This window comes from Paroedura picta, chromosome 3 (genome assembly GCF_049243985.1).
Source record: "Paroedura picta isolate Pp20150507F chromosome 3, Ppicta_v3.0, whole genome shotgun sequence".
NCBI lineage: Eukaryota > Metazoa > Chordata > Lepidosauria > Squamata > Gekkonidae > Paroedura > Paroedura picta.
The window spans coordinates 138,146,076-138,169,287 of record NC_135371.1 but is presented as its reverse complement, the minus strand read 5'-3'; the positions used below and the strand labels follow the sequence as shown (position 1 = coordinate 138,169,287).

The window sequence follows — 23,212 nt, the reverse complement described above, 5'->3', positions numbered from 1 at the left end:
GCCCTAACGCTCTCTGATTGCTATGATAATGTTTAAACATCCCTTCAAAAAAAGATACAGACACGCCACAACAATGAAGTGTGTTGTAAAGGGCTGGGGGGATGAAGTAAAGGGCCGGAGTGGGGGGAGAAGGCGTCCTTTGGGGCCCACCTCCAATTAGTCGAAGGACCTCATGTGGACCGCGGCCCACAGGTTGGGGATCGCTACCTAAGAAGATGACACAGACCAAGACAGAGCCTAGAGGGTGATTGTATTAGAAACATTTTATTGTTATCGCCTGTACTGCACCTGCTTTTGCCTCTGGCCCCTGCGGTTCAGTCCAAGAGGGAGAAATGTTCTTTCTGTTCACGCAGGTGAAGTGGAGAGTTTGGAGCTTCCATGGAGGCAGGACAGCAGCTCGAATCCCACCTGGCTTCAGCCACAGAAGCACCCACCCAGAAATCAAAGGGGGTCAGCAAATTTGGTAGCTCCACAGACTGCTTTCAAAGGGCACTTCTGCTCATCTGCAGAGCTGTCTCCCACAGGGCCAGTAAACAGTATTCACAAGAGTTTTTCCTTGTCTGCACTTACTGGCAGTGAAGGACAAATAACACTTCTTTCCTCTCCCGGGCAACAGGGCTCAGTGGCTCACTGGACCCAACAGAGTTTGCTCCTCATAAGGGAGCTGAATGTTAATATCATGCCTAGGGAGAAAGCCTCATGCCCCTCACCACCTGCTTTTCCATGTACTTAAAAAAAAATCCATACAACAAACCCAGAGCAAGAGGTTGAGCAAAAGGGAGGGGGCATGGTGAATAGCCTCTCAACTGCAGCAATGGAACAGGCAAGGACATGACTGCCACCTTGTGGACACTGTGAACACAACAGGAAGCCAGACCTGGTAATGCAAACCAGCACATTCAGAAGCCACATTATTTTCCTTGGCTCATTCTCTGGTGATAAGCCTGGCTGAATAGTGTCAAGATTAATGCTGCAACATGAACACAATACCATTATAAGAGCAGTGAGGATATTTAAGTGTAAACAGTGACCTCAAGGGAGATCTGACTCACTGCTCAGCCATCTGAATGTTAATAGCATTTTGGTGACAGAAGGGACCTTACAGACATGACATTAAGAGGCAGGACCCTAAAGACAGCGGCCAGTAAGAGAGAATCTGCCACTGGGAGAGGGAGGCAGCTAGGATGTCTTCAAACCACAGATCCAAAGGGTGACAACCCACTGTAAAGACATTGCATTCTAAAATGCTCAATTATGCACTTCTTCTTTTGTGTGAACATGAGGATACAATTTGTGCGGAGTCATGGTGTGGATGGGGACTGCTTTCAGCTATAAGCTGTGGGAGCAAAAAGGTCAACTGATGGGAATCTATGCTGTTCTTAAGGTATGCATCGCTACGAGGACATTTAATATTGCCCTCACCCGGCTTTAGCCTACTTAACTGCCCAGCAGAGACACAAGTCACACAACCACAGCAGGTAATAGGAATACAAGCATCAGTGCATGCAGGTTGGTTCTATAGGACAAAGACTTGGGATACAGCCCAGGAGTTTACCAACCACAAGAGGAGCTCAGGCAGGAGATCAAGAGTGCCTTAAGTCACATACTCTGGAGACGAGTTTTCACCATCCAAGGAAAGCAGCCAGCAATACCACTGAGTTAACTGGGATCCAGCCCTTTCTGACATTCAGGAGAAAAAAGAATAATTCAGGTCTTATATAACTGGGGAGGGGGGGGAGAGATGTTTAGCCGTGTTTCTGACTCCTCCATCACATAAGTAGAAGAACAACAGCTACAGCAGACAAGAATTATTGTGCCTTCAGTTTTCACATAAGAGAGAGAGGAAGCAGGCCAGGGTGGGCAGTTCCCATGGGGCGTGCTTCAATATGACATCTTAGCAAGCGTTTTAGATCAACCCCTTAGGAAATGGGCCTTCTGTCTTCGAGAGATCCAGCTTGGCTCTGCTTCCAGCTGCATAGAACTATAACCATATTCACTTCCCAAGCACTTTCAACATGGGAGGCTCTTCTAGCATCTCCACTAGCGGGTTCACACAAGAAGAAATCACTGCCCACAGAAATTCTACTCCCATCTCAACATCAAGAAAGCAGGTCACATAGGTACAACCTGATGTTTGAGAAATCTATTCCTGGTAAGAGAATCCACTCAGAAATCCAGAGAACTGAGTCAAGGGAACAGCTGAGCGCATCCCCGGTAGTTCTTCCTGTAGTGTAGCAGAAAAATTTGTAACCATTCACAGCACCCGCAAGCTCAGAAGGACATCAGGAGGCGTAGGCAGGTAGCAAGAAGTTCCGCTGGCATCCGAGGCAAGTCTGCAGCCAAAATCTGCTCTGCAGAAAGCATTTGGCTTCAAGGGTTCAAGAGTCACTGTTTAATCCAGTGTTTAAATTACAAAAAATGGGGCGAGGTCGCACTACAAAAGAATCATCTTGATATAGGAACAATAACCGGCTGCAGCTTCCATCCTGTGCAGGAAATCTTCTCCAGCAGAGCTGCCTTACAGCCAGCAGGATGCCACGGAGGCCTCTCCCACACCGCAGGCTGACTCGAATTCCAGGATTCCCTGTAGGGATCTCCCAGAAAGTGAAGTTAAGAGGCTGCCACCAATTCCGGCTTTGGCTTGACTCTGTTGGGCGATGTTTCTAAGGGGGGGAAATGGAATACAGAGGAACATGTTAGCTTCATTTGGCCCTCTCTGCAGGAGTAAAAAACCTCTTAATGCTACTGTAGCCTTTCTCAACTTTTTTACCATTGAGAAACTCCTGAAACATTATTCAAGCTTCAAGAAACCCCAGAAGTGGTGCAATCAGGAAGAATATGGTTGGGAAGCATAGCTGCCCCCATCTGGAGACAATCCCCTTCCCACCCCCTCCACGCCCATCTCTGGCCATTGTGGGAGGAGTGGGCAGGTCGACATGACTATATCACCCAATAGATGTTTAACACGTTTTAAAAAATGGATCTAAATTTTAACTAACTCCCACCCATTCAGGAAACCTTTCCAGGGCTTTCAAGAAACCCTGGTTGCAAAAGCCTGCTCTAATGCCTTATTGTGTCCTTGGACTGGTGCATGTCTCGAACTCAGCTCTCCTAGGGCCCAGGCCTAGGATAACCTGTCATATTATCAAGTTCCTTTCATTGGAAAAATTAGGGCATGGAGTAGGGGGGTGAGATGGACAGATTTTGTACCTACTATGATCTCAAACTTCCTTATGCACTGTTTTAAAAGATCCCCATGAATTTGGCCTCATTAAGAAATGATCTTTATTTGGCCTTGGATATTTTCCTGATTGGCTGTGAATTTGTGCCAAGCTAGGAATAGAGCGTAAATGTGTTCTTGCAGTGGGTAAAGGTTCAACAAATCTGGCTAAAGACTGATCAGCTGAAAAGAATGAGCCTCACTCAGCACAATGCCAATAAAGGTCTGCAAGGGGAGGCTCCGGCAGAGGAACCTTGCAGCTTTCTGGCTCAACTGATGACCACCAGCCATGGTGCCCGCCACCCCCCCCCCCCCAAGCTTCAGTTCCACTCCTTCAAAGGGAGGGAAAGGCCATTGTGAGAGATTCTGCTGCAGGCCGAGATGGAAGAAACGGCAACAGTACAAGGCCATTATTTCCCAGTGTGAACTCAAGCTCTCTGTGGGCTTTGGTGTAGTGGTTAGGAGTACGGACTTCTAATCTGGCATGCCGGGTTCGATTCTGCACTCCCCCACATGCAGCCAGCTGGGTGACCTTGGGCTGGTCACAGCACTGATAAAACTTCTGACCGAGCAGTGATATCAGGGCTCTTTCAGCCTCACCCACCTCACAGGAGGTGAGGAAAGGGAAGGCGACTGTAAGCCACGTTGAGCCTCCTTTGGGTAGAGAAAAGTGGCCTATAAGAACCAACTCTTCTTCTTCTTCTTCTAAGTCAGTTCCTTGTTGTGTACAGTACCGATGCAAATGGGGGCCATGTCTATACTCTAAGGCAAAAGGCTAAATCATTACTGATCAGAAAAGAAACAATTTGTGTTATTTACGTGTCTTAGATCAGTCACAAAGTGTGACTTTTTTTCCTACATGGCAGACGACTGTAAACACCAAAGCATCTACCCTTTCCATTCTTACTTTTGGGGCAGGGGCATTCGCAAGGTCTTCAGGTTTTAGTGTCACATGAAAACCTGAAAAGATTCTCTCTCAAGACCTCAGAAACCAGAGCAAATTCATACTGGGCTCCTAGAAGCAAAAATGTGTGTGGCTAAAAGACAAAGAACAGGAGCTTTTGGTAGAAGCAATTAACTAACACTCAGACTACAAAATTGGGGTGGGGCAAGGTTACAGCTCCTTGCCCAGCTGCTTCTCCACACCACAAGCCCAGTCTGCATGAACTCGGCACCATTAACAAGGAATCTAGTGGCTCTTCACAATGCTGCCTTACATGCTTTCCTGGAAGAAGTAAGTGTATGAGTGCTATATAGAATCATAGAATCATAGAGTTGGAAGGGGCCATACAGGCCATCTAGTCCAACCCCCTGCTCAACGCAGGATCAGCCCAAAGCATCCTAAATATATAAATTAAAAATATTAAGCTACCCCCAAAGGATCATTCCTTGCAGTCTCCTGACCACCCAAAAGAGAGCTGGTGTACTCAAAAGCACTGGCCACTAGACTCAGCTACAAATCAGGAAGACCCTGGCTTCAAACTGGCTTCTGCCTTGAAAGTAACGGGCTTGCCAAAGCCCCATTCTCCATCTCAGCCTCTGTCCCACATCTACACTGTGGAGGTAATAAGAGCCACTTCTTGTACAAAGCTGCCATAATGTGAGAAGCTCTTTGAAAGCTCTTAACTGCTACATAAATGCTAATTCTTCTTCTTCTTAAATAGCTGCAGTAAGACATAATTATCACAAGGGCATGGGGGAGGCTGTTATAAGGGTATTGATGATGCTTCATAGCTGAGGTTTGCCCAGCACCTGCCAAACCTGCATTTGATGACATATTTGATGCAAACAAGCCCAAGAAGCTTCTACCCAGCTTTGCACAGCAGGAAAATCACCAAGTGAGAAAAGTAAGGGAAAGGGTGGGGGAGTAAAACACCCTCTACCTGGAATCTTTTCTGGGAGGGGCTCTGAGGGAACTTCTGGAAGATCAATCTGCTCCTGTAAGAAGAAACCAGGACACACTGTGGAATTAACACTCTGCAGCAGAAAACCGTAACCACTAACTTCTTGATTCACAGAAAAAAGGGCTACTCTGCACCCCGCAAGCTGAGATATGGCTGAGCTCAGGAGTTGCTTCTAGGTTACGGAATGTTCTTCAGCATTTATCCTTTTTGCCAGGCTGTCTGCTTAAGCAAGTGTTACAGACACAAACAGGAGGCACGGTAAGTGCGATGTAACAAGAAACCCCCCCTGTGGAGGCTGTACAGAACATGCAATCAATTTGTGCTTATCACAAAATTCAACAAAAAAATAACTTCAAACTATGAGTCTCTGACATTTGTTTCTTTTAATCTTCTAAGTACTTGTTAGCCATTCAAAGTCAACAATTTGTTCACTGGGCTTGGCAAAGTTTCAACAAAAGTGAAAGCTTCTCCACATTCATGCACAGTAGAAAGCCAAACAGACAAGCTTGTTTCAAATCAATTCTTCAGTATAAATTTCTAAAATGCAAATGAAGCTAAGCAAGGTCTGTATAGACAGCTGTCTGCATTTGCCACAGAAGATGCAGAGAAAGCAGCCTGAAATTTCTTTGGTATAAGCAGCACATGATGATGTAAGGCCAACAGTGACCTGGATAAAAATGGAACCAAGGTTCAATCCTACGTTGTAATAGTGAAGTCAAGATAAACCCAGTGACTGGAACTGTGAACAGGCATGATAGATCTTCCTATAAACCTGAAAAGCACTTTAGGTTTGAGGAAAATGTGAAGTCTAAAGAAATACCCTGGAAGACGTTTAAAAATCCAAATTATTTTAACAGGAGTGCCTATAGCTTTAAGCAATGGATTCCCTCAGAGGCTGTTCCTAGGCAACCACAGTATTCTAGGCTTCATTTCTGTGAGTAAAAAAGTAGGGGGAGGGGTTGGGCCCTTTCCAGCCCTATTTTGGCCTTAGAGGAATACCTCATGGGTGTCAGGCCTGGCTAGGGTTGTCCTCTCAAGGCTCCACCCTTAAATCTCCAGGGCTTTCCAAACCTTGATCTGGCAACCCTAAGGGGAATCGATCTCTGTAGTTGGGAGATCTGGTATGATTCCAGAAAATCTCCAGCAACTCCACGTGGAAGCTGGCAACTCTAAAACAAGAGAAGAAAGCAAGACATGGACAGAGACTATGAGGGCTTTCAAGAAAGGGGAAGAAAAACTAGTGGGGGAGGGGGAGCGAGATGCCTCCCTGCAAGCCCTTGTGGGTTTCCACTTGTTATTTCATAATAACAAAGCAAGTGAATGTGTTATTCTAGCAAAGGATAGATTCTACCCTGGAAGAGTTGCTTTCAGCTGGACATTAAGAAAGCAAGATAGGTAGCTGTGTTTGTCTGTAGCAGTAGAAAAGAGCAAGAGTCCAAGAGCAACTTAAAGGATAACAACAATTGTGACAGGGGGCATGAGCCTTCATCAGTAACTGCCCACTTCTTCAGATATAGCTAGAAAGACAGCTAGATTAAGGAAGCAAAACCTAATAGGTAGAAAAATGCAATTAAGAACAGCTGTTCTCACCCATGGCTCACAAAACAAAAGCAGTCAGCAATAATTAAGATTTCTCTGTACTAGAATTGCATCAATTGCCAGATCTATGGAATGAGGAGGAAATAAAACCAGTTAGCAGGACAAACACTCACCTGAGTGATGGCATCTAATTCTGCTAAAATAGCATCTTCATCCTCTTCGGTAAAGCTGCCAGCCAGCATCTCATCTATTTGCTGTAAAGGAAAAGGGCAGATGACCACCATGGCAGCAGCAAAACCACAACCACTGCAGCCAGGACAGAGGCCACTTTCCTAGTTCCAGCTCTGCAACGAGCCCATGGCACTCTCCCTGTACTGCTGAAGGATGATGGCAAGTTATTTATTTTGTATCTGATCCTTAAGAGATTAATATATTTCATAGAATCATAGAGCTGGAAGGGTCCCTACAGGCCATGTCGTCCAACCCCCTGCCCAATGCAAGATCAGCCTAAAGCATCCAGGTTAAGTATCTGTCCAGCCACCGCTTGAAGACTGCCAGTGAGGGGGAGCTCACCACCTCCTTAGGCAGTCAGTTCCACTGCTGAACTACTAAGACTGAATTTTTTCCCCCTGATATCTAGCCAATATCATTCTCCCTGTACTTTAAACCCATTACTGCTGGTCTGTCCTCTGCTGCCAATAGGAACTGCTCTCTGCCCTCCTCTAAGACTGTTTAGCACTGGGAACTTCACTGCCCGACCCCCCTATCAGGAGCACAAATTGGTACATCTGCAAAATCCACCTACCCCCTCGTGCAGATCATTGATAAAAATGTTAAAAAGTACTGGACTCAGTACCAAGCCCTGTGGCATTCCGCTGCTCACCTCCCTCCACTCTGATAAAATACCACTGACAACCACTCCTTGGGTGCAATTTTCTAGCCAGTTCCCAATCCACCTAACCATCCAAAAATCCAGTCTACAATCCTCCAGTTCAGTGGTCCCCAACCTTTCTGAGGCTGGGGACCAGCAGGGCATCGGGCCGCGCCTGCGCAGGCCACGCCTATGCATCGGCCCGCACCCGGGCATCGGGCCACGCCCGCACGGGCCGCGCATGCTCGATGTGCGGCCCGGCCCTGCTTCCCTCTCCCTGCCCTCCCGCAGTAAGAAGCTTCCCGGGCCGCAAGCTTGCGGCCTGGGAAGTTTTTTACTGCGGGGGGGGGGGGCGGGGAGAGGGAGCCGCGGCCCAGCGCCATGGCCTTCGCGGCCGGCACCAGGCCGTGGGCCGCAGGTTGGGGACCACTGCTCCAGTTTACCCATGAGGAACTCATGAGGAACTCATGAGGAACTTTGTTAAAAGCCTTCCTGAAATCTAGGTAAACATCCACTGAGTTCCCACGATCTAATAAACCCAATAAACCCATCACTCGGTCAAAGAAAGAAACTAGGTTGGTCTGGCAGGACCTGTTGAAGATGTATTTACTGTGAGTTAATAATGATATAGTAAATATTTAATTTCTAAACACATGCTTATTGTGTGTTGTGCCTACAAAATGTCTTGTGTGCTTGCTTTAAAGCTGAATGTGAGTTTTGAAATTTAAGAAAAAACAGGCAACAGATAAAGAGAGGTACAAGTAAGTTACAGGAAATCAATTCATGGGAGGTTTACTATGCCACAAATGAGCACAGACCTGTAGTGGATCTAAAAATATGTTCATTTAATTCACATATTAATTCCAATTGGAGTCCATGGAGGTATGCTCTGAGCTAGAATTACAGTGCAATCCTAAACAGAATTACACCCTTCTAAATCCATTGAAATCAATGGACATAGAAAGGTGTAACTCTGTTGAGGAATTGCTTTCAGTTAGAAGGAGCTTCCTGGTCAGACACCAATTCCATAGTCATGGAATTTCCCCATGACAGTCCTGGTCTAACTGCTAACATAGCATATCTGTACCAAATTCATTACACGCAAAAACCATATTTAACCTGTTTTAAATTGCCTAGCTACCTTTTAATTTTAATCTCACATTCACTATTAATAATCTACAATTGTATTAAATCTCTCTTTCTTCAACAAGGAACTGCGATGGCCATCGGAAATATGCTGAGCACCAAACTGGAGGAAATATGGGATACAAGGTATATATGCAAATGGTGCTCAGGCCTATATCATGCTTCCAGCTGATCCCAGGAAGGCTGCAGAAACCCAGAACTGGTGTTTGGAGGCAGTTTTGGCGTAGATGCAGGCCAATAAAATAAGCTTAATCCTGATAGAAAGGAAGGGCTACTAATGAGCAGAAGGTTTAACCTGGGAATCAAAGCACCACCTGTCCTGGACAGGGCTGGGTTCCCTTTGAAGGAACAGGTCCATTGTGTGGGGGAGCTCTTGTACATAGGCCTACTGTTGCATAAGTGGGTGGAAACTGTGGCCAGAAGTGCCTTTTACCAGTTCCAACTGGTTAGTCACTTGCAACCTTTCCTGGGCAGAAAGATCTAGCCACTGTAGTGCATTCATGTCATGGTGACATCAAAATTAGATTACTGCCATGTACTGCATGCAGGTTTGCCCCTAAACAGTGTTTGGAAACTTCATCTGTTGCAGAACATTGCAGCCAGGATGCTGATTGCAGTAGGTCTTGGGAACCATACTACTCCAGCCTAGGACCATCTCCATTACATCTCAATCAGTTTCTGGACATAATTCAAGATGCTGGTATTAACCTCCAAAAGGACCAGCATACCTGAAGGACCCTTACAAACCTACTTGAATGCTACAGACATCTGAGACCCTGCTTTGGGTCCAGCCCCACACGTTCTTGGTCACAGCTTCTGACCTCTGAAATGTCTCCCCTAGAGAGATTGGCCTGTCCACTTCTGTTGCTGTCTTCCACCAGCAGATGAAGGCTTGTTTCTTTCATGTAACTAGCATCCCCTTGGTGATCCTTGTTTCCTGTCCTACGTTTTCAGTTGTCTTTCAATGTGCATTTCTTTAATGGCTTTCATTACTTTTCTAAAAATCTCTTAGCTGGCTTTGTAGCCCTGATGAAGGCAGGAAGGTGGAGGACAAATTATAAAGAAACGGTCCATTGTTTAGGAAACCTCTGGGATGAGGCATGAAGGCAGTACATACCCTCTGGTATTCTATAGCTTCTTGGGTTTCATCCATGATCCTCTCCACTTCTTCTATTGACATAACCTACAGAAATAGAAGTTCAAACCATATGTAAAAAAGGATGTCCTGAAGAGACACGCAAACAGCCAGTGATCAGATCTGAGGCTGCTCAAGAATCTCAGAGGAGACCTACCTGGTGCATCTTATTTAAGCATTCATTGCCAATTTTGAGGCCCTCAATCACTTTCATCTCGATTTGGGTGAACTCAATATCCTGGACCTGTGGGAAACAAGAGCAGAGGGGTCAGGTCTTCTAGCAGGCTACAAGGAAAGCAGTCATTGCAGCTAGCATACGGATGTGCCCTATTCTTTCCATGTAAATAAGCAAGAAGGGGGCAGAAGAACTGGCTTTGTGCAGTGGAAATCAGTGACAGGCTTCTAGCCTCTGAACAGAGGTAATGCTGTTGTGCCTGCACTGCATACCAGACCTCTCCACGTCTTTACTGCTGAGCTGCTATTTGTCAGAAGAGAGTCCTTAAAACAGAGCACGCATCCTTGCACAGACCACATCCAAGCTCGATTGACCAGTGATACTGGATGAAGACCTCGATGCACCAGTCACAATGTAAGGTAAAGGTAAAGGTATCCCCTGTGCAAGCACCGAGTCATGTCTGACCCTTGGGGTGACGCCCTCTAGCGTTTTCATGGCAGACTCAATACGGGGTTCTTTGCCAGTGCCTTCCCCAGTCATGACCGTTTACCCCCCAGCAAGCTGGGTACTCATTTTACCGACCTCGGAAGGATGGAAGGCTGAGTCAACCTTGAGCCGGCTGCTGGAATTGAACTACCAGCCTTATGGGCAAAGCTTTCAGACGGCTGCCTTACCACTCTGCGCCACAATAGGCTCTTATCACAATGTAAAATGCAGTCCAAATGAAGAAACACCGTTGATTTCTTGTAGAAATACACCCAAAAGCAAACGAAGCCAATAGGCAAAAGGTTGTGTCTTCTTGAGATTTATTAAATCCTAAATAATTCTGCAACCAGAACGGGGTCCCAGGTATTCAATCCCGCTTTCTATTGCTTCTTCAGTGGTTGCAATTGTAGTCTTAATGTAACATCATATAACATTCTTCTTCAATTGAAGTAAACCCCTTTAAAGGTAAAGGTAAAGGTATCCCCTGTGCAAGCACCGAGTCATGTCTGACCCTTGGGGTGACGCCCTCTAGCGTTTTCATGGCAGACTCAATACGGGGTGGTTTGCCAGTGCCTTCCCCAGTCATGACCGTTTACCCCCCAGCAGCAAGCTGGGTACTCATTTTACCGACCTCGGAAGGATGGAAGGCTGAGTCAACCTTGAGCCGGCTGCTGGGATCGAACTCCCAACCTCATGGGCAAAGCTTTCAGGCGGCTGCCTTACCACTCTTATTTATTTATTTATTTATTTATTTATTTATTTATTTATTTATTTATTTATTTATCATACTTATATACCGCCCTCCCCGGAGGCTCAGGGCGGTTTACATCATAACAGAGAACAATACATAAAACAGTCTGTAACATGTATAACTGATAACTAATAATTGTAACCAAAATAACAGCACAATATAACGGTATAACAATATAGTACTACAAACAGGTCCAGGGCTTATTGATGGGATTCTGAGGGGGGTGGTTTATTTATTGAATTCTGAGGGGGGTGGGGGGGGGAGCAGGGGCCCTTGGTCGCTGTTGATTACGTCTGGTCTCAGCCAAATGCCTGGTGGAGGAGCTCCTTTTTGCAGGCCCTGCGGAACTGTTTAAGCTCCGTCAGGGCCCTGATCTCTTCTGGGAGCTCGTTCCACCAGGTAGGGGCCAGAACAGAGAATGCTCTGGCCCTGGTCGAGACCAGACGGACTTCTTTAGGGCCAGGGATCCTTAGCTGGTTGGTGGTAGTAGAGCGCAGAGCTCTTTTGGGGGCATAGGCGGGGAGGCGGTCCCTCAGGTACACTGGGCCCTGACCGCGTATGGCCTTGAAGGTAATAACCAGAACCTTTAGTCTGATCCGGAATTCAACTGGTAACCATTGCAGCTGGTGGAGAATAGGCCGGATATGAGACCTCCACGGTGTTGCTGTGAGGATCCTGGCTGCTGCATTTTGAACCAGTTGTAGTTTCCGGGTCAGGGCTGAGGGCAGGCCTGCGTAGAGCGAGTTACAAAAGTCCAGTCTAGAGGTGACCGTCGCATGGATCACTGTGGCTAGATGTTCCGGGGCCAGGTAGGGCGCTAGTAGTTTGGCTTGGCGGAGATGGTAAAATGCCAGCCGCGCTACCTTTGTGATCTGGGCCTCCATTGTGAGGGAGGCGTCCAGAATCACGCCTAGGTTCCTGGCGGAGTGAGCCGTAGAGAGCTGCACGCCATCCAGGGTAGGCAGGCGCGCTTCCTCACATGGCCCCTTCCTACCCAGCCACAGGACCTCCGTCTTTGAAGGATTGAGCTTCAGACGACTCTGCTTGAGCCATCTCGTCACTGCTTCCAGGCAGCTGGCTAATGCTTCTGGGGGAGACTCAGGGCGGCCATCCATCAGGAGGAAGAGCTGGGTGTCATCTGCATATTGGTGGCAACCCAGCCCAAACTTCCGTACCAGTTGTGCGAGAGGGCGCATGAAGATGTTAAATAGGATAGGAGAGAGGACCGCTCCTTGTGGGACTCCACAAGTAAGTTGCCGGCGGTCTGATGTTTTCTCTCCTATTGCAACCCTCTGTCCACGATCCTGAAGGAAGGAGATCAGCCATTGAAGGGCTGTCCCTTGTATTCCAGCATCGATGAGGCGGCGAGCTAGAAGCTCGTGATCGACTGTGTCGAACGCCGCTGAGAGGTCTAATAATATCAGCAGTGCCGACCCGCCTCGGTCCAACTGGCGACGGAGGTCGTCCGTCAGGGCGACTAGCGTTGTCTCTACCCCATGGCCAGGCCGGAAGCCAGACTGGGATGGGTCTAGGACCGAAGCTTCTTCCAGGTACTCCGTCAGTTGGTTTGCGACTGCCCTTTCTATCGTCTTGCCCAGAAATGCTAGGTGCGAGACGGGCCTGTAGTTGTTAGGCTCTTGTGGATTTAGAGATGTTTTTTTCAACAGTGGACGTACCACGGCCTCTTTCAAACCCTCCGGGAATTCTCCTGTTGTGAGAGATAGGTTGATTATCTCCCGGAGGGGGCCCTTTATTCTTATGCCAGCTGTTTTTAAGAGCCAGGATGGGCAAGGGTCTAGTGGGCATGTAGTTGGTCTTGTTGTCGCTAGTATCCTGTCCACTTCGGCCAGCGTGAGTCGTCTGAAGTTACTCATAGTTTTCTCCAAAGACGGCCAAGGGGCCTCTAGTTCACTTTTTGTATCTAAGGTTGGAGGGAGGTCGTGGCGGAGTGTCGAGATTTTGTCTGCAAAATGGCTCGCAAATGCCTCACAGCTGATGTCCAATTGGCTACTGTTTTGTTGCCCTTCAATCAGGGCAGTGAGGGATCGAACTACCTTAAACAATTGAGCTGGGCGTGAGTCTGCAGATGCGATGGTAGCCGAGTAAAAATTGCGTTTTACTGACTTCACCGCCATCTCATAGGCTTTCATCTGCATTCTATAAGATGTTCTCGAGGCTTCGTCACAAGTCTTCCTCCAAACTCGCTCTAGCCGTCTCAGTTCCCGTTTCTTGTTGCGAAGCTCCTCGGTGTACCAGGGGGCCCGCTTGAGACGGGGCCGGAGAGGGCGTCAGGGGGCTATCTCATCAATGGCAGTCAGCAGTCTGTTATGCCAGTCATTGACCAGGCCATTGAGAGAAGTGCCGGGAGGCATTGGTTCCCGCAGAGCGTTCAGGAATCCTATTGGATCCATAAGTCTCCGCGGGCGAGCTAAAATTTGCTCGGCGCCCAACTGAGGAGGTGGTGGAAGCCTTAGCCGAGCCTTTAGAGCATAGTGGTCTGACCATGGCACGGCTGTTGTTGTGACCAGATCCACATCCAAACCTACGCCGAAAATAAGATCCAGGGTGTGGCCTGCTTGATGGGTGGGGCCAACAACAAATTGCGAGAGCCCCAGTGTTGCCATGGTTGACACTAGGTCCTGCCCAGTTCTAGAGGACAGTAGCTCAGCATGGACGTTAAAGTCCCCCAGGACTAGTAGACTGGAGAACTGTAGCGTCCAGGCCGCCACCGCCTCTAGCAGGGCAGGCAGGGCATCTGGTGGTGCATTGGGTGCGCGGTACACTAACCAGATGGCCACGCTCTCGGTTGATCCCCATCCGAGGCCAACACATTCAATGCCTGGTATTGACGGCGCAGGGAGGGCTCTAAAGGAGAAAGCCTCTCGGGTTAGGATTGCCACCCCTCCTCCCCGCCCCGCTGTCCGGGACTGGTGGAGGACAGAGAACCCAGCAGGGGCTAGGTCTTTGAGGGCAACTGTCTCCCCTTCCCTGGTCCAGGTTTCTGTCAAGCACGCCAGGTCCGCTCTTTGCTCTGCAAAGTAGTTTTGCAGCGTAGAGGTTTTGTTGTTTATTGACCTGGCGTTGCACAGCACCAGTGTCAGAGGCGGGTTGTTTACCTTTGCCTCCACCCTAGTGTCACGAGGGATGGGGCGGAGTCTGGAGGGGGCCTGAGTATGTTTGGTTTTCGGCCCCCTTGGTTTGATGTACCTCCGCCATCCGCTGTCCCTGCCTTTGCCCCTTATTATTGGGATCCCTGACCCTATCAAGGCCCCTGCTTTTCCTCCTTCTTCAGATTTGTTAGGCATTGTGAGCTCTATGGACACTGTTGGTTCAATTCTTGGTTCAGTGGTTTGGCTGGGGTTGATTGTTAAACCCCGGTTCTGTCTTTGTGTGTGTGAGTTTGTGTATCTGTGGGAGGTTGGCCCTGATCGCTAATTACAGCCTCTCAGGGCTTCCCAGTTCCACTTGTGTAGTTATGTGTTGGGTGTAGGATGTGTATCGTTGTGGGAGCCTGGAGGGGTAGTCCCGATCGCCTATTGTGGCACCTCAGGGTTGCCCAATCCAGGGGTGTGTGGTGTATGAGTGATCTGTGTGTTATTTCATGTTGGGTTGGGACTGAGGTTTATGAATTGGGTGTGGTTCAGTTGGATGGTAGGGTTGTTTGGTAAGTGGGGGGCAAGTTATTGGGTTGGTTGGTAAGTTGGGCTAATTGGTTGATTGAGCTAATTTCCTCAGGCTGGGTTGGGTGTTCAATTGATGGTGATTGATTGTTTAATTGGTAGGATTGATTATTTGGGTGGTTTTGGGGTAGAATCAGTTGTTTGGGGTGGGGATTAGTTATTTAATTGGTAGAATTAATTGTTTTGGGTGGGTTTGGGGTAGGTCAGTTGATGGTGTTTAATTGTGTTGGGTTTATTGTTTTGGCTGATTGGTGGGTGGATATGTTGATTTAATTTGGTTTGGCTGGGTAGGGGGGTGGGGATAAGTCAGGTGTGGGTTGGTAGCTAGTGAAGGTTGGGCTATCTTTGACTCCCTCTTGATTCCTCCTCTTTTTTGATTTTGGAGTATTTCCTTTCTCCCTCTCCCCTTTCCTTTTCTTTATTTCAGTCCTTTCTCCTCTCACTTTCTCCTTCCCTTCCCGTTTTTCTCTTCTTTCCCCCTCCCCTCCCCCCCTCCCCTTTTCTTTATTTCAGTCCTTTCTCCTCTCACTTTCTCCTTCCCTTCCTGTTTTTTTCCTTCTTTCCCCCCTCCCCTTCTCCCCTCCCCCCTCCCCCCTCCCCTTTTTCCCTTCTTTCCCCTTCCCCTCTTTTCTGTGCACATCACAATGTTTCTTCCTGATTTTTTCCCAGTTGTTGGTAGTTTGGTTGGTGTCTTGTCTTTCTTTCTCCCCCGCTCTCTTCCCCCTTACCCTCCCCCCCTCCGTTTTCTGTTTACAGTTTCCCCGCTTGGTTTTTCTTCCCGCCCGATTTGTTCCCGCCCAGTTTCTGGTAGTTTGTTTGGCGTCCCTTCCCCCTTCTTGGAACGGAGTTATCTCCGTTTGTGATCTTTTCCCTCTCAGTTTGATTTTCTTCCCGCTCAATTGTCCCGCTCAATTTTTCCCGCTTAATTTCTATTAGTTGTTTGATGCCCTTCCCCCTTCTGGGTACAAGTTATGCCCGTTTGTATTCTTCTCCCCCCCCCCCTCGCAGAGTCTGTAGTAGCCCCGTGACAATCCCCCCCCCTTTTTCTGGAATTGGTTAATTAAATTAATGTCCGATTGTTTGTGTCTTCCTCCTCCTCCTTATAGGGCCCTCCCCCCCCCCCCGAGGGTTTGGTACTTCTCTTTCTTCCTTATTAGATTATGTTAGTGTTCCTTTCCTTCTTTTCCTCTCCTTTCCTTGTTCCCCGGCGGCTGCGGCAGGGACCCGCGGCGTTGAGATGTGGGCAGCTGCAGCAGAGTCTGGGGATGGTAGGTCGGCTGTGACCAGGGCCAGTCTTGTTCAGCGGCGGTCAGGAAGCGCGGGTCAATGGAGCGCGTGTGGGCGGCGGTCGGGAACGTGGTGCTCGAGAGCGTGAAAAGGTGGGCTCGGCGTGGTGATGGTGGGGCAGCTTCAGCAGTTAGCCTCTGCTCAGGCGGCGGCTGCAGGGGGCGGGTGTGGGTCAGCAGCGGTGGAAGTTGTCGGGGTCCGGCTCTGCTTGGTGACGGTGGAGCGGCGTTGATCCGACTCTGCTCCGGCGGTGGCTGCAGGTCCCGGCAGTGGGCGCGATGTAATGGCGGCGGACGAGGGTCCGATTTTGTTTGAGGGGCTGCGGACGGTCCCTTTGTAGCGGGCAGCTTTGTCTTTGGTGCTGACAGGTTGCTTTAGAGATCAGCTCCTTTTAGCTGCTTCCGCGAGCTCAGAGTTCCTCCAGCCGAGCTCCTTCAGCCGTGGTAGCCCGACCTAGCAGACAGTCACTGGTTTTTGCCCAACAGCCGCTGTTGGTTTCCCTCTGTTTTTGTTCTAGTTGATTTTCTTACCGTTTCCGTCTTTCTTCGTTGTCTCTTTGTCATTCTTCTTGGTTGTTATTTTCTCTTTTTTCTATTTTGTGGGATTTTTTGAAATCTTGTTCTGTTGCGTTCTGTTGCGTTCCTTTGAGGTTTCTGTGATTAATTTGGTGGGATTCTTTTTGTTCTCGTTTTCTTTTTTTTTTGTATGATCAATTTGGGTGTTTTGTGGTGGCTGTGTTTGGGCTGGGCCTGTTTAGTTGCGGGAGCAGTCTGATTTCATGACTGCTCCAGCCGCCCTCTAGCAGCAGAGTCTGCTGCTCTGCGCCACAAGAGGCTCTGTTGCGCCACAAGAGGCTCTAAAAACCCCTTTACTGAAGAGCTATTGTTATATGATGTTATATTAAGACTACAATTGCAACCACTGAATAAGCAATAGAAAGCGGGATTGAATACCTGGGACCCCGTTCTGGTTGCAAAATTATTTAGGATTTAATAAATCTCAAGAAGACACAACCTTTTGCCTATTGGCTTTGTTTGCTTTTGCAATGTAAAATGCAGCAGAAACCCAAAAGCACAAACCTCTCTGTTACACAAATTCTGTATACACTATCTAAGCCAGGGTTTTCCAACCAGGGGTCCATGGCCTTTCCCCTCCTGCCTTTTTGAACCTGGCCACAAGCTAGGAGAACCGGCTGCTTCCACTGCTCCCCTTCCTGAGTGTGAATTAATTCTCTCGTGGTTTCCGTGACTGGGAGGAGGTGGAGCCTGCGTGCCTCCTCCCATCTTAAACCGCCTCCTCTCTCTGACCCCCTCAGTCCTCCATGGAGGACATTCCATTCCTGCCTTAAAAGTCGGTGGGTTCCTGCTGGCAAGAAGGGAAGGGGGGGATGAGTTCGGGTATGGAGGTCGGCTGGGGGGGGGGGGGAACAGGCAGCAGGGGGGGGGTTGTGGTGTTTTATGTCTTCACTTTCATGGCTCCTCAAAGCCTGTATCCTGGCAAGCAGAGTGCAGTTCAAAAGTCACATTGGGGGCCCCTATTTTATTTCTGGTTTTAACAGGAAATGTTTCTAACTATTGTTGTAAGCCAATTTGAATGACAAGGAAAGGTGGGATACAAATGTTTAAATATATATTTTTTAACAATTCCAGTTACATTTGGCTACACATTTCCCTACTCAATGAAAACTAAACAAGAAAAGCACAGTGCAACCAAGATACTGATCTTACCCCTCAGCATAAACTTTCATGTACATTAGGGACAAAGCTGATTTAAACTAGGGAATCATACAAGCATCCCCCCCCCCCCCCATCTGCAGGATCCAAGGTGGGGTGCAGAAGAAGTCACTTGTTCTACGTGTCACCTTGGACAAATCTGAGGAGGCAGGTGCAAGAGGAACCTCATGCTTCCTTCCACGCTGCTTCTGCATCTCAGCCCGCCATGGACCACAGATGGCCGTGGCACTGGCACAGCAAGTGATAGGCAGCCCAAGATATCCTCCCATGTCAGTACAACCTGTTGGCTGTGAACTGCCCCCTGGCTAGGGCATTAAACACAACTATATCCCAGTTTTAGAAGTATTGAAAATGTGGAGGCCAGTGAAAGCTCACATACCATGCGCTCCAGGTTGCTAATTTGGTTGTCTGTTTTGTCCAGTAGCTGTTCTTGATAGCGCTTTTTCTTCAGCAGCAATTTGGCTTTTCTAGATGAAGAGAAGAGCACAGATGGCAACAATCAAGACTTTGCAACACATGATACCACTGGACTATACCTAAACTATGTCAAGCCCAACATTCACTTGTGAAGCACCAACAGGTTGCTCATCTTTTGAGCTCTCTCAGACTAGACTCAACTCTCTAAACTTCTATTATATCAGCTATGTCTTTCTTGGTACTTAGCCAAAAAGGTTTCACCTTCTTACACCTTTGAGAGCCAGCTTGATATAGTGGTTAAGAACAGTGGCCTTTAACCTGGAGAACTGGATTTGATCCCCTACTGCTCCACATGCAGCCAACTGAGTGACTTTGGGCCAGTTCAAGCTCAAAAGGGCCATTTCAGATATTTTTCTGTACACCATCTCCCATGGCAAATTCACAAAGCTCAAATGGATGAGATATGCTGACCATGAAAAAGACTCCAGCTTCCTATTGGCAGGTTCTTCCATCACAAGAGCACGGTTTGAAAGTCGCTACAGTCATAGGAATGACTTCTGAGCAGGTATGGATTATCAGAGGATATTAAAGTCTCTGAACTTGACCATCTGACCTAGTTTATAAACAAACCTCTGAATGGAAGGAATACAACCAACGGATCTTCACTTACTCTTTCTTGCCATCTTTCAGCAGCTGCAGAGCAACCGTTCTCTCTCGCTCCAACTGCAGGGATATCCTTTTCTGGTATTGCTTTAATTTGTCCCGCTGCTGTTTCAATTGCTAAAGGACAAAGGAAACAAGCAATTAGACACTGCCAAACATAACGACCACTTGAAAGCAGCACCAATATATCCGCTTTAAGCAGACTGAACTACATCGCCAGTAATCTGGTTTCCCACATGCTCTCTGGTAGTGTCATCAGCAGCCTGCTGTAGAGGTAGTGATAAAAGCTGGATGCGACACAATGCAGAGTTAAGTGCAAACAAACTGCTATTGTGTTCCTGATACAACACCTATTATGGTAACCCTGCTCACATGTTTCAGCAAACACATGCACAATCGGCTTGTGAATGCATAGACACCTGCATAGACACCTGCTTGTAAGAAAGAGCCAAACTGCCATTCACTTTACAAATGAAACCGCAGACTAGTAGTTTCAATCACACATAACATGAGAATTACTCAATGACTGTACAAAGAAAAAATAATGTGTTTGCTGTACATGGATTGTATGTGCCATCACTGTAACTTGTGATTAATGTTTTTGGGTATATTCATGAGAGAGAGAGGGAGGAAGAGGGGGAGAGAGAGGATAAAGCACTGAGACCATTAGATTTAGCAAAATATATGGCAATTCTTCCCTTACATACTGTCTAGGCTAGCGAGTTTTCTGTGGGCACTGTTTTTTTTTTTAACCATGTGCTTACTTAGCAAAGCACATCAGCCAGGATTCAGGATACTCAAGGTGACACAAACTGTTATCTACATTGCAACCTTATGCGGAATTAGTTCACTGAAATCGACAGGATGGGATATTCAGCAGGTGATTGAGCAGCAAGTTCTAATAGGTACTGATCATGGACACCTCCATTGGACAAAAGAAATGGTAATCAGAAGACTTTAACAGATTTAATTAATTATGCTAAGGACCCTATTCTCAATTGCGTCCAAAGAGACTTTATAAATTCAGAGGACAAACAACAACATTCCCTTGGCATTGTTTCTGATACATGTAAAATATTAGGAACATCCTAAGGATTAGACGGGTTCCCTTAGGTATCCACTGAGTGAGATCAGAGCCCTGTGAGACTTAACACAGTTCCGCAGGTCCTGCAAGACATTTGTTCCGCCGGGCCTATGGTTGAGGCCTACAGAATACCAGACATAAACTGGCCTCCCTACATAGGCAAGAGCATTGGTGCTAATGGTACCACAGCACTCTACTCCCCCTCCTTTCACTCTGTCTTGTTGACTTTTAATGTGTACAGAATTTTAATGTTAATTGTTTTAATCTTTGCTTTATTGTTTTAACATGTAGTAAGCCCTTCCAAGAACTTGGGGAAAGGCACTATAAAAATCTGAAATAATAATTTTTACATAGCCATTTTCTATTACTTTGATGGCTCTAGAATAACTATCGGCCTTAAATTTACTTTTTAAAGTGGGTCCTGCAAGACAAATGTGGCAAAATAAAATCTATTTTTTACTCTGTGATCATGCTTATTCCCATCTTCAAGTTGAGTCGGTAATACTTAACCTAGCAACAAGAGCCGAAAGACCTGCCAAACCCCATATGCCGCTCTGAAATCTTTGAGTGCCCGACGATGGCAAAGGATCTGGAGACAAATTAAAATGGTAGGGCAAACAGTAATTCTAGGTGTCAGGAAAGTTCAAACAGAACTGAAAGTGGAAGACACTACCAGTAGTTGCTTACAGCTCAAATGGGGCTCAGTAGAATAAACAAATAAACGTACACATTAAAAGGTTCTCAACGTAATATAATGGAACCTTTCAGCTGTTCAAAAGTCACATGACTAGTGGGCTCTGATGCACCAACAAACTAAGCAATCACTGCTGGGAATTTATAATTGCGCACCTCAAAGTTGTACAGCAGCAGCTTTGCACCAAGTATGCATCCCTATGCGGACAGAAGAGCCACCCTAGCTATCAAAGGAGTTGTATTTATTAATATTAATTTATTAATTCGATTTGCTCACTGCCGGTCTCGGACTAGTACTTTGTAATTCTTTGGGAAAGTAGCTGTGTTGGTCTGTAGTAGAAGAGCAAGATCTGAGTAAAACAGCACCTTAAAGACCAGCAACATTTTGAGGATTTAAGCTTTTGAACGTAAAAGCTTTCTAATGGATCCATCCAAAGGAAGCTTAGATTCTTGAAAGCTATTGGTCTTTAAGAGGCTACCAGAGTAAAATCTTGCTCTTCATCATTCTTCTCTTACAATAAATTCAAGTCAGTTCTTCTGTTTTCCAAACTGTAAACTATGACATATATCCATGTGACACCATCCATGTGCTTTGTGGATCAGGATTTTCCCCTTCCTCTTGTTGCAGGCCACTGAGGTCACCAATTTTTGTCCTGGGGGGGGTCACTGAAACCTCAGGAATGGCAGAGATGACAAAGTGGGGGTACTCAGTGGGAAGGAAAATTGGCAGAAATCACCCCTCCCTCTCTGCACATGGAAGTACTGTTCTATCAAAGGAACTTACTGGTTGGATACAGGTCAGCATGTTTGTGGTTAAGATAAGGTTTCAGCGCTAGATCCCCCTGCTTTACATGAGATATACTATCCACTTGTCCACCATGATTCTCAACCACAGGATTCATCATGCAGGGCTTCTACTGTTTCCAATGAATGTTAACCTTCCATCCCAGGCTCTGTGTGTATATCCTATGTAATGTGCTAATTTATGCAATTTTTCATTGTTTTTACAGCATTCTCTGTCTCTATTTCTACCTGTATATAGCCGACAAGCAGAAGAACAGAAGAGATGTTATTTTGGGGCCAGTGAGCAGTTGAGAAACCAGCTCTTCAGAACAGGAGCCACATTCCAGGTCTGAACACTTTCTGGAAGAACATTTAATTCATTTAGCAATGGCTAGGATTCGTGTAGTGTTTTGCCTAGGTTTTAACTGTTTTGTGTAAATTTGACCTTTGAGACGTTGGCTTAGGACAAGATGAATAATCCCCTTACACTAGTCTTTGAATTAATCGTAAGCTTTGCCACGAACATGATGAAAATACACAGCCTTCTTTTTCCGGAAGTGTTATATGCTCAGCTGTAAGAGCTGACAACTCCCCTTATGTACTCCGGGCAAGATGAGTTGGAATTCCAAACTAGTAAGTCAGATGCAAAGTACGAAAAGTTCTTGACAGCCTTCATCTCCCTCATCACGGGGGCCTTCTCACGGCTACCTTACCAAAAAGTGTTTCAACGACTCAGAAGAGAGTCAAAGAGACTTGCGGAATCAGACCCACGATCCAGTTAGTCCAGCATTCTCTTCCCTAAAGCGGCCGCCCAGACGTCCTCAGGGAGCGGAGAGAGGCCTCCCACGATTGCTGCCCTCGACAGCAAATACTACCCCGAGATATACTGCCCCCGAACATGGAGGCTCTGTTCAGCTGCCTTGGACGCCATGGGCAGTGAAAGCCTCCCAGGACCAGTCCCACCCATCGCTCCATGCCCTGGACGACACCGGCCACCAACAGCCGCCTCTCTCACCAACACGGCCTTGTCCTGCTCGGTAACCCGGCTCCGCCGCTTGCGCCCGAAAAGATTCCCCATCGCCACGGCCCCGCCCGCGCGGCCCTGGCCTACATTGGCCCCACCCAGTACGGCGGCCACCAGGGCTCTATTCTAGCCAAAACGCAAACGCAGAACATAAGCTGATTTTTCGGGCCACAAGCGCCCGCGCAGCCGAAGTGGGTGGAGTCGGGCTTCGGAAAGGGGCGGGAGCCTGCCGCTAAACAGGCAAGAAAGGCGACCAATAGGAGGGTGAGGAGTCCAGCCGGGGGTTTCGGTGGGAAGGCGGCATTTTGCCTCGTCTCTTTGGTGCTGTTCGGGCTCCCCAGAAAGGCGGGAGAAATCGCCGGCAGTCTCGCGCTTCTGTAACGGCTGCAGCTTGGTTTAAAACAAAACGAAAAGGGCATTGTGATTTAGACTGGCTTTGTTATTCTTTTTTTTACAAAAGGGGCGCGTAGCTTACAGTTGAAAAGTACGAGGCTTTGCCAAACAAGTAAACCCTAGCGATGTATTTGTTTCCTGCCTGGTAATGTCCTCGTGACGGCTTCCGTCTAAAATTGAAACGATGGGATGATAAATAAAAAAGAGCAGCAGTTAAACACTCATTGA

General features: G+C 47.4%; 1 protein-coding gene across 2 annotated transcripts; it reads right to left on the bottom strand.

Annotated features, from left to right (window-relative positions):
- Positions 1-248: 248 nt before the first annotated feature.
- Positions 249-22,732, bottom strand: CHMP6 (charged multivesicular body protein 6). 2 transcript variants are annotated; one of them, XM_077328224.1, is made up of 8 exons: positions 22,583-22,732; positions 19,015-19,124; positions 18,307-18,394; positions 9,973-10,059; positions 9,798-9,863; positions 6,837-6,917; positions 5,104-5,158; positions 2,385-2,663 (listed from the first exon to the last, which is right to left on the bottom strand). In XM_077328224.1, exons 1-8 carry the CDS (start codon positions 22,643-22,645, stop codon positions 2,611-2,613), a joined length of 603 nt encoding a protein of 200 aa, XP_077184339.1. In that variant the 5' UTR covers positions 22,646-22,732; the 3' UTR covers positions 2,385-2,610. The 2 variants fall into 2 exon arrangements, with proteins under 2 accessions (XP_077184337.1, XP_077184339.1); XM_077328222.1 differs by lacking the exon at positions 5,104-5,158 and having other exon boundaries at positions 249-2,663.
- Positions 22,733-23,212: the final 480 nt, after the last annotated feature.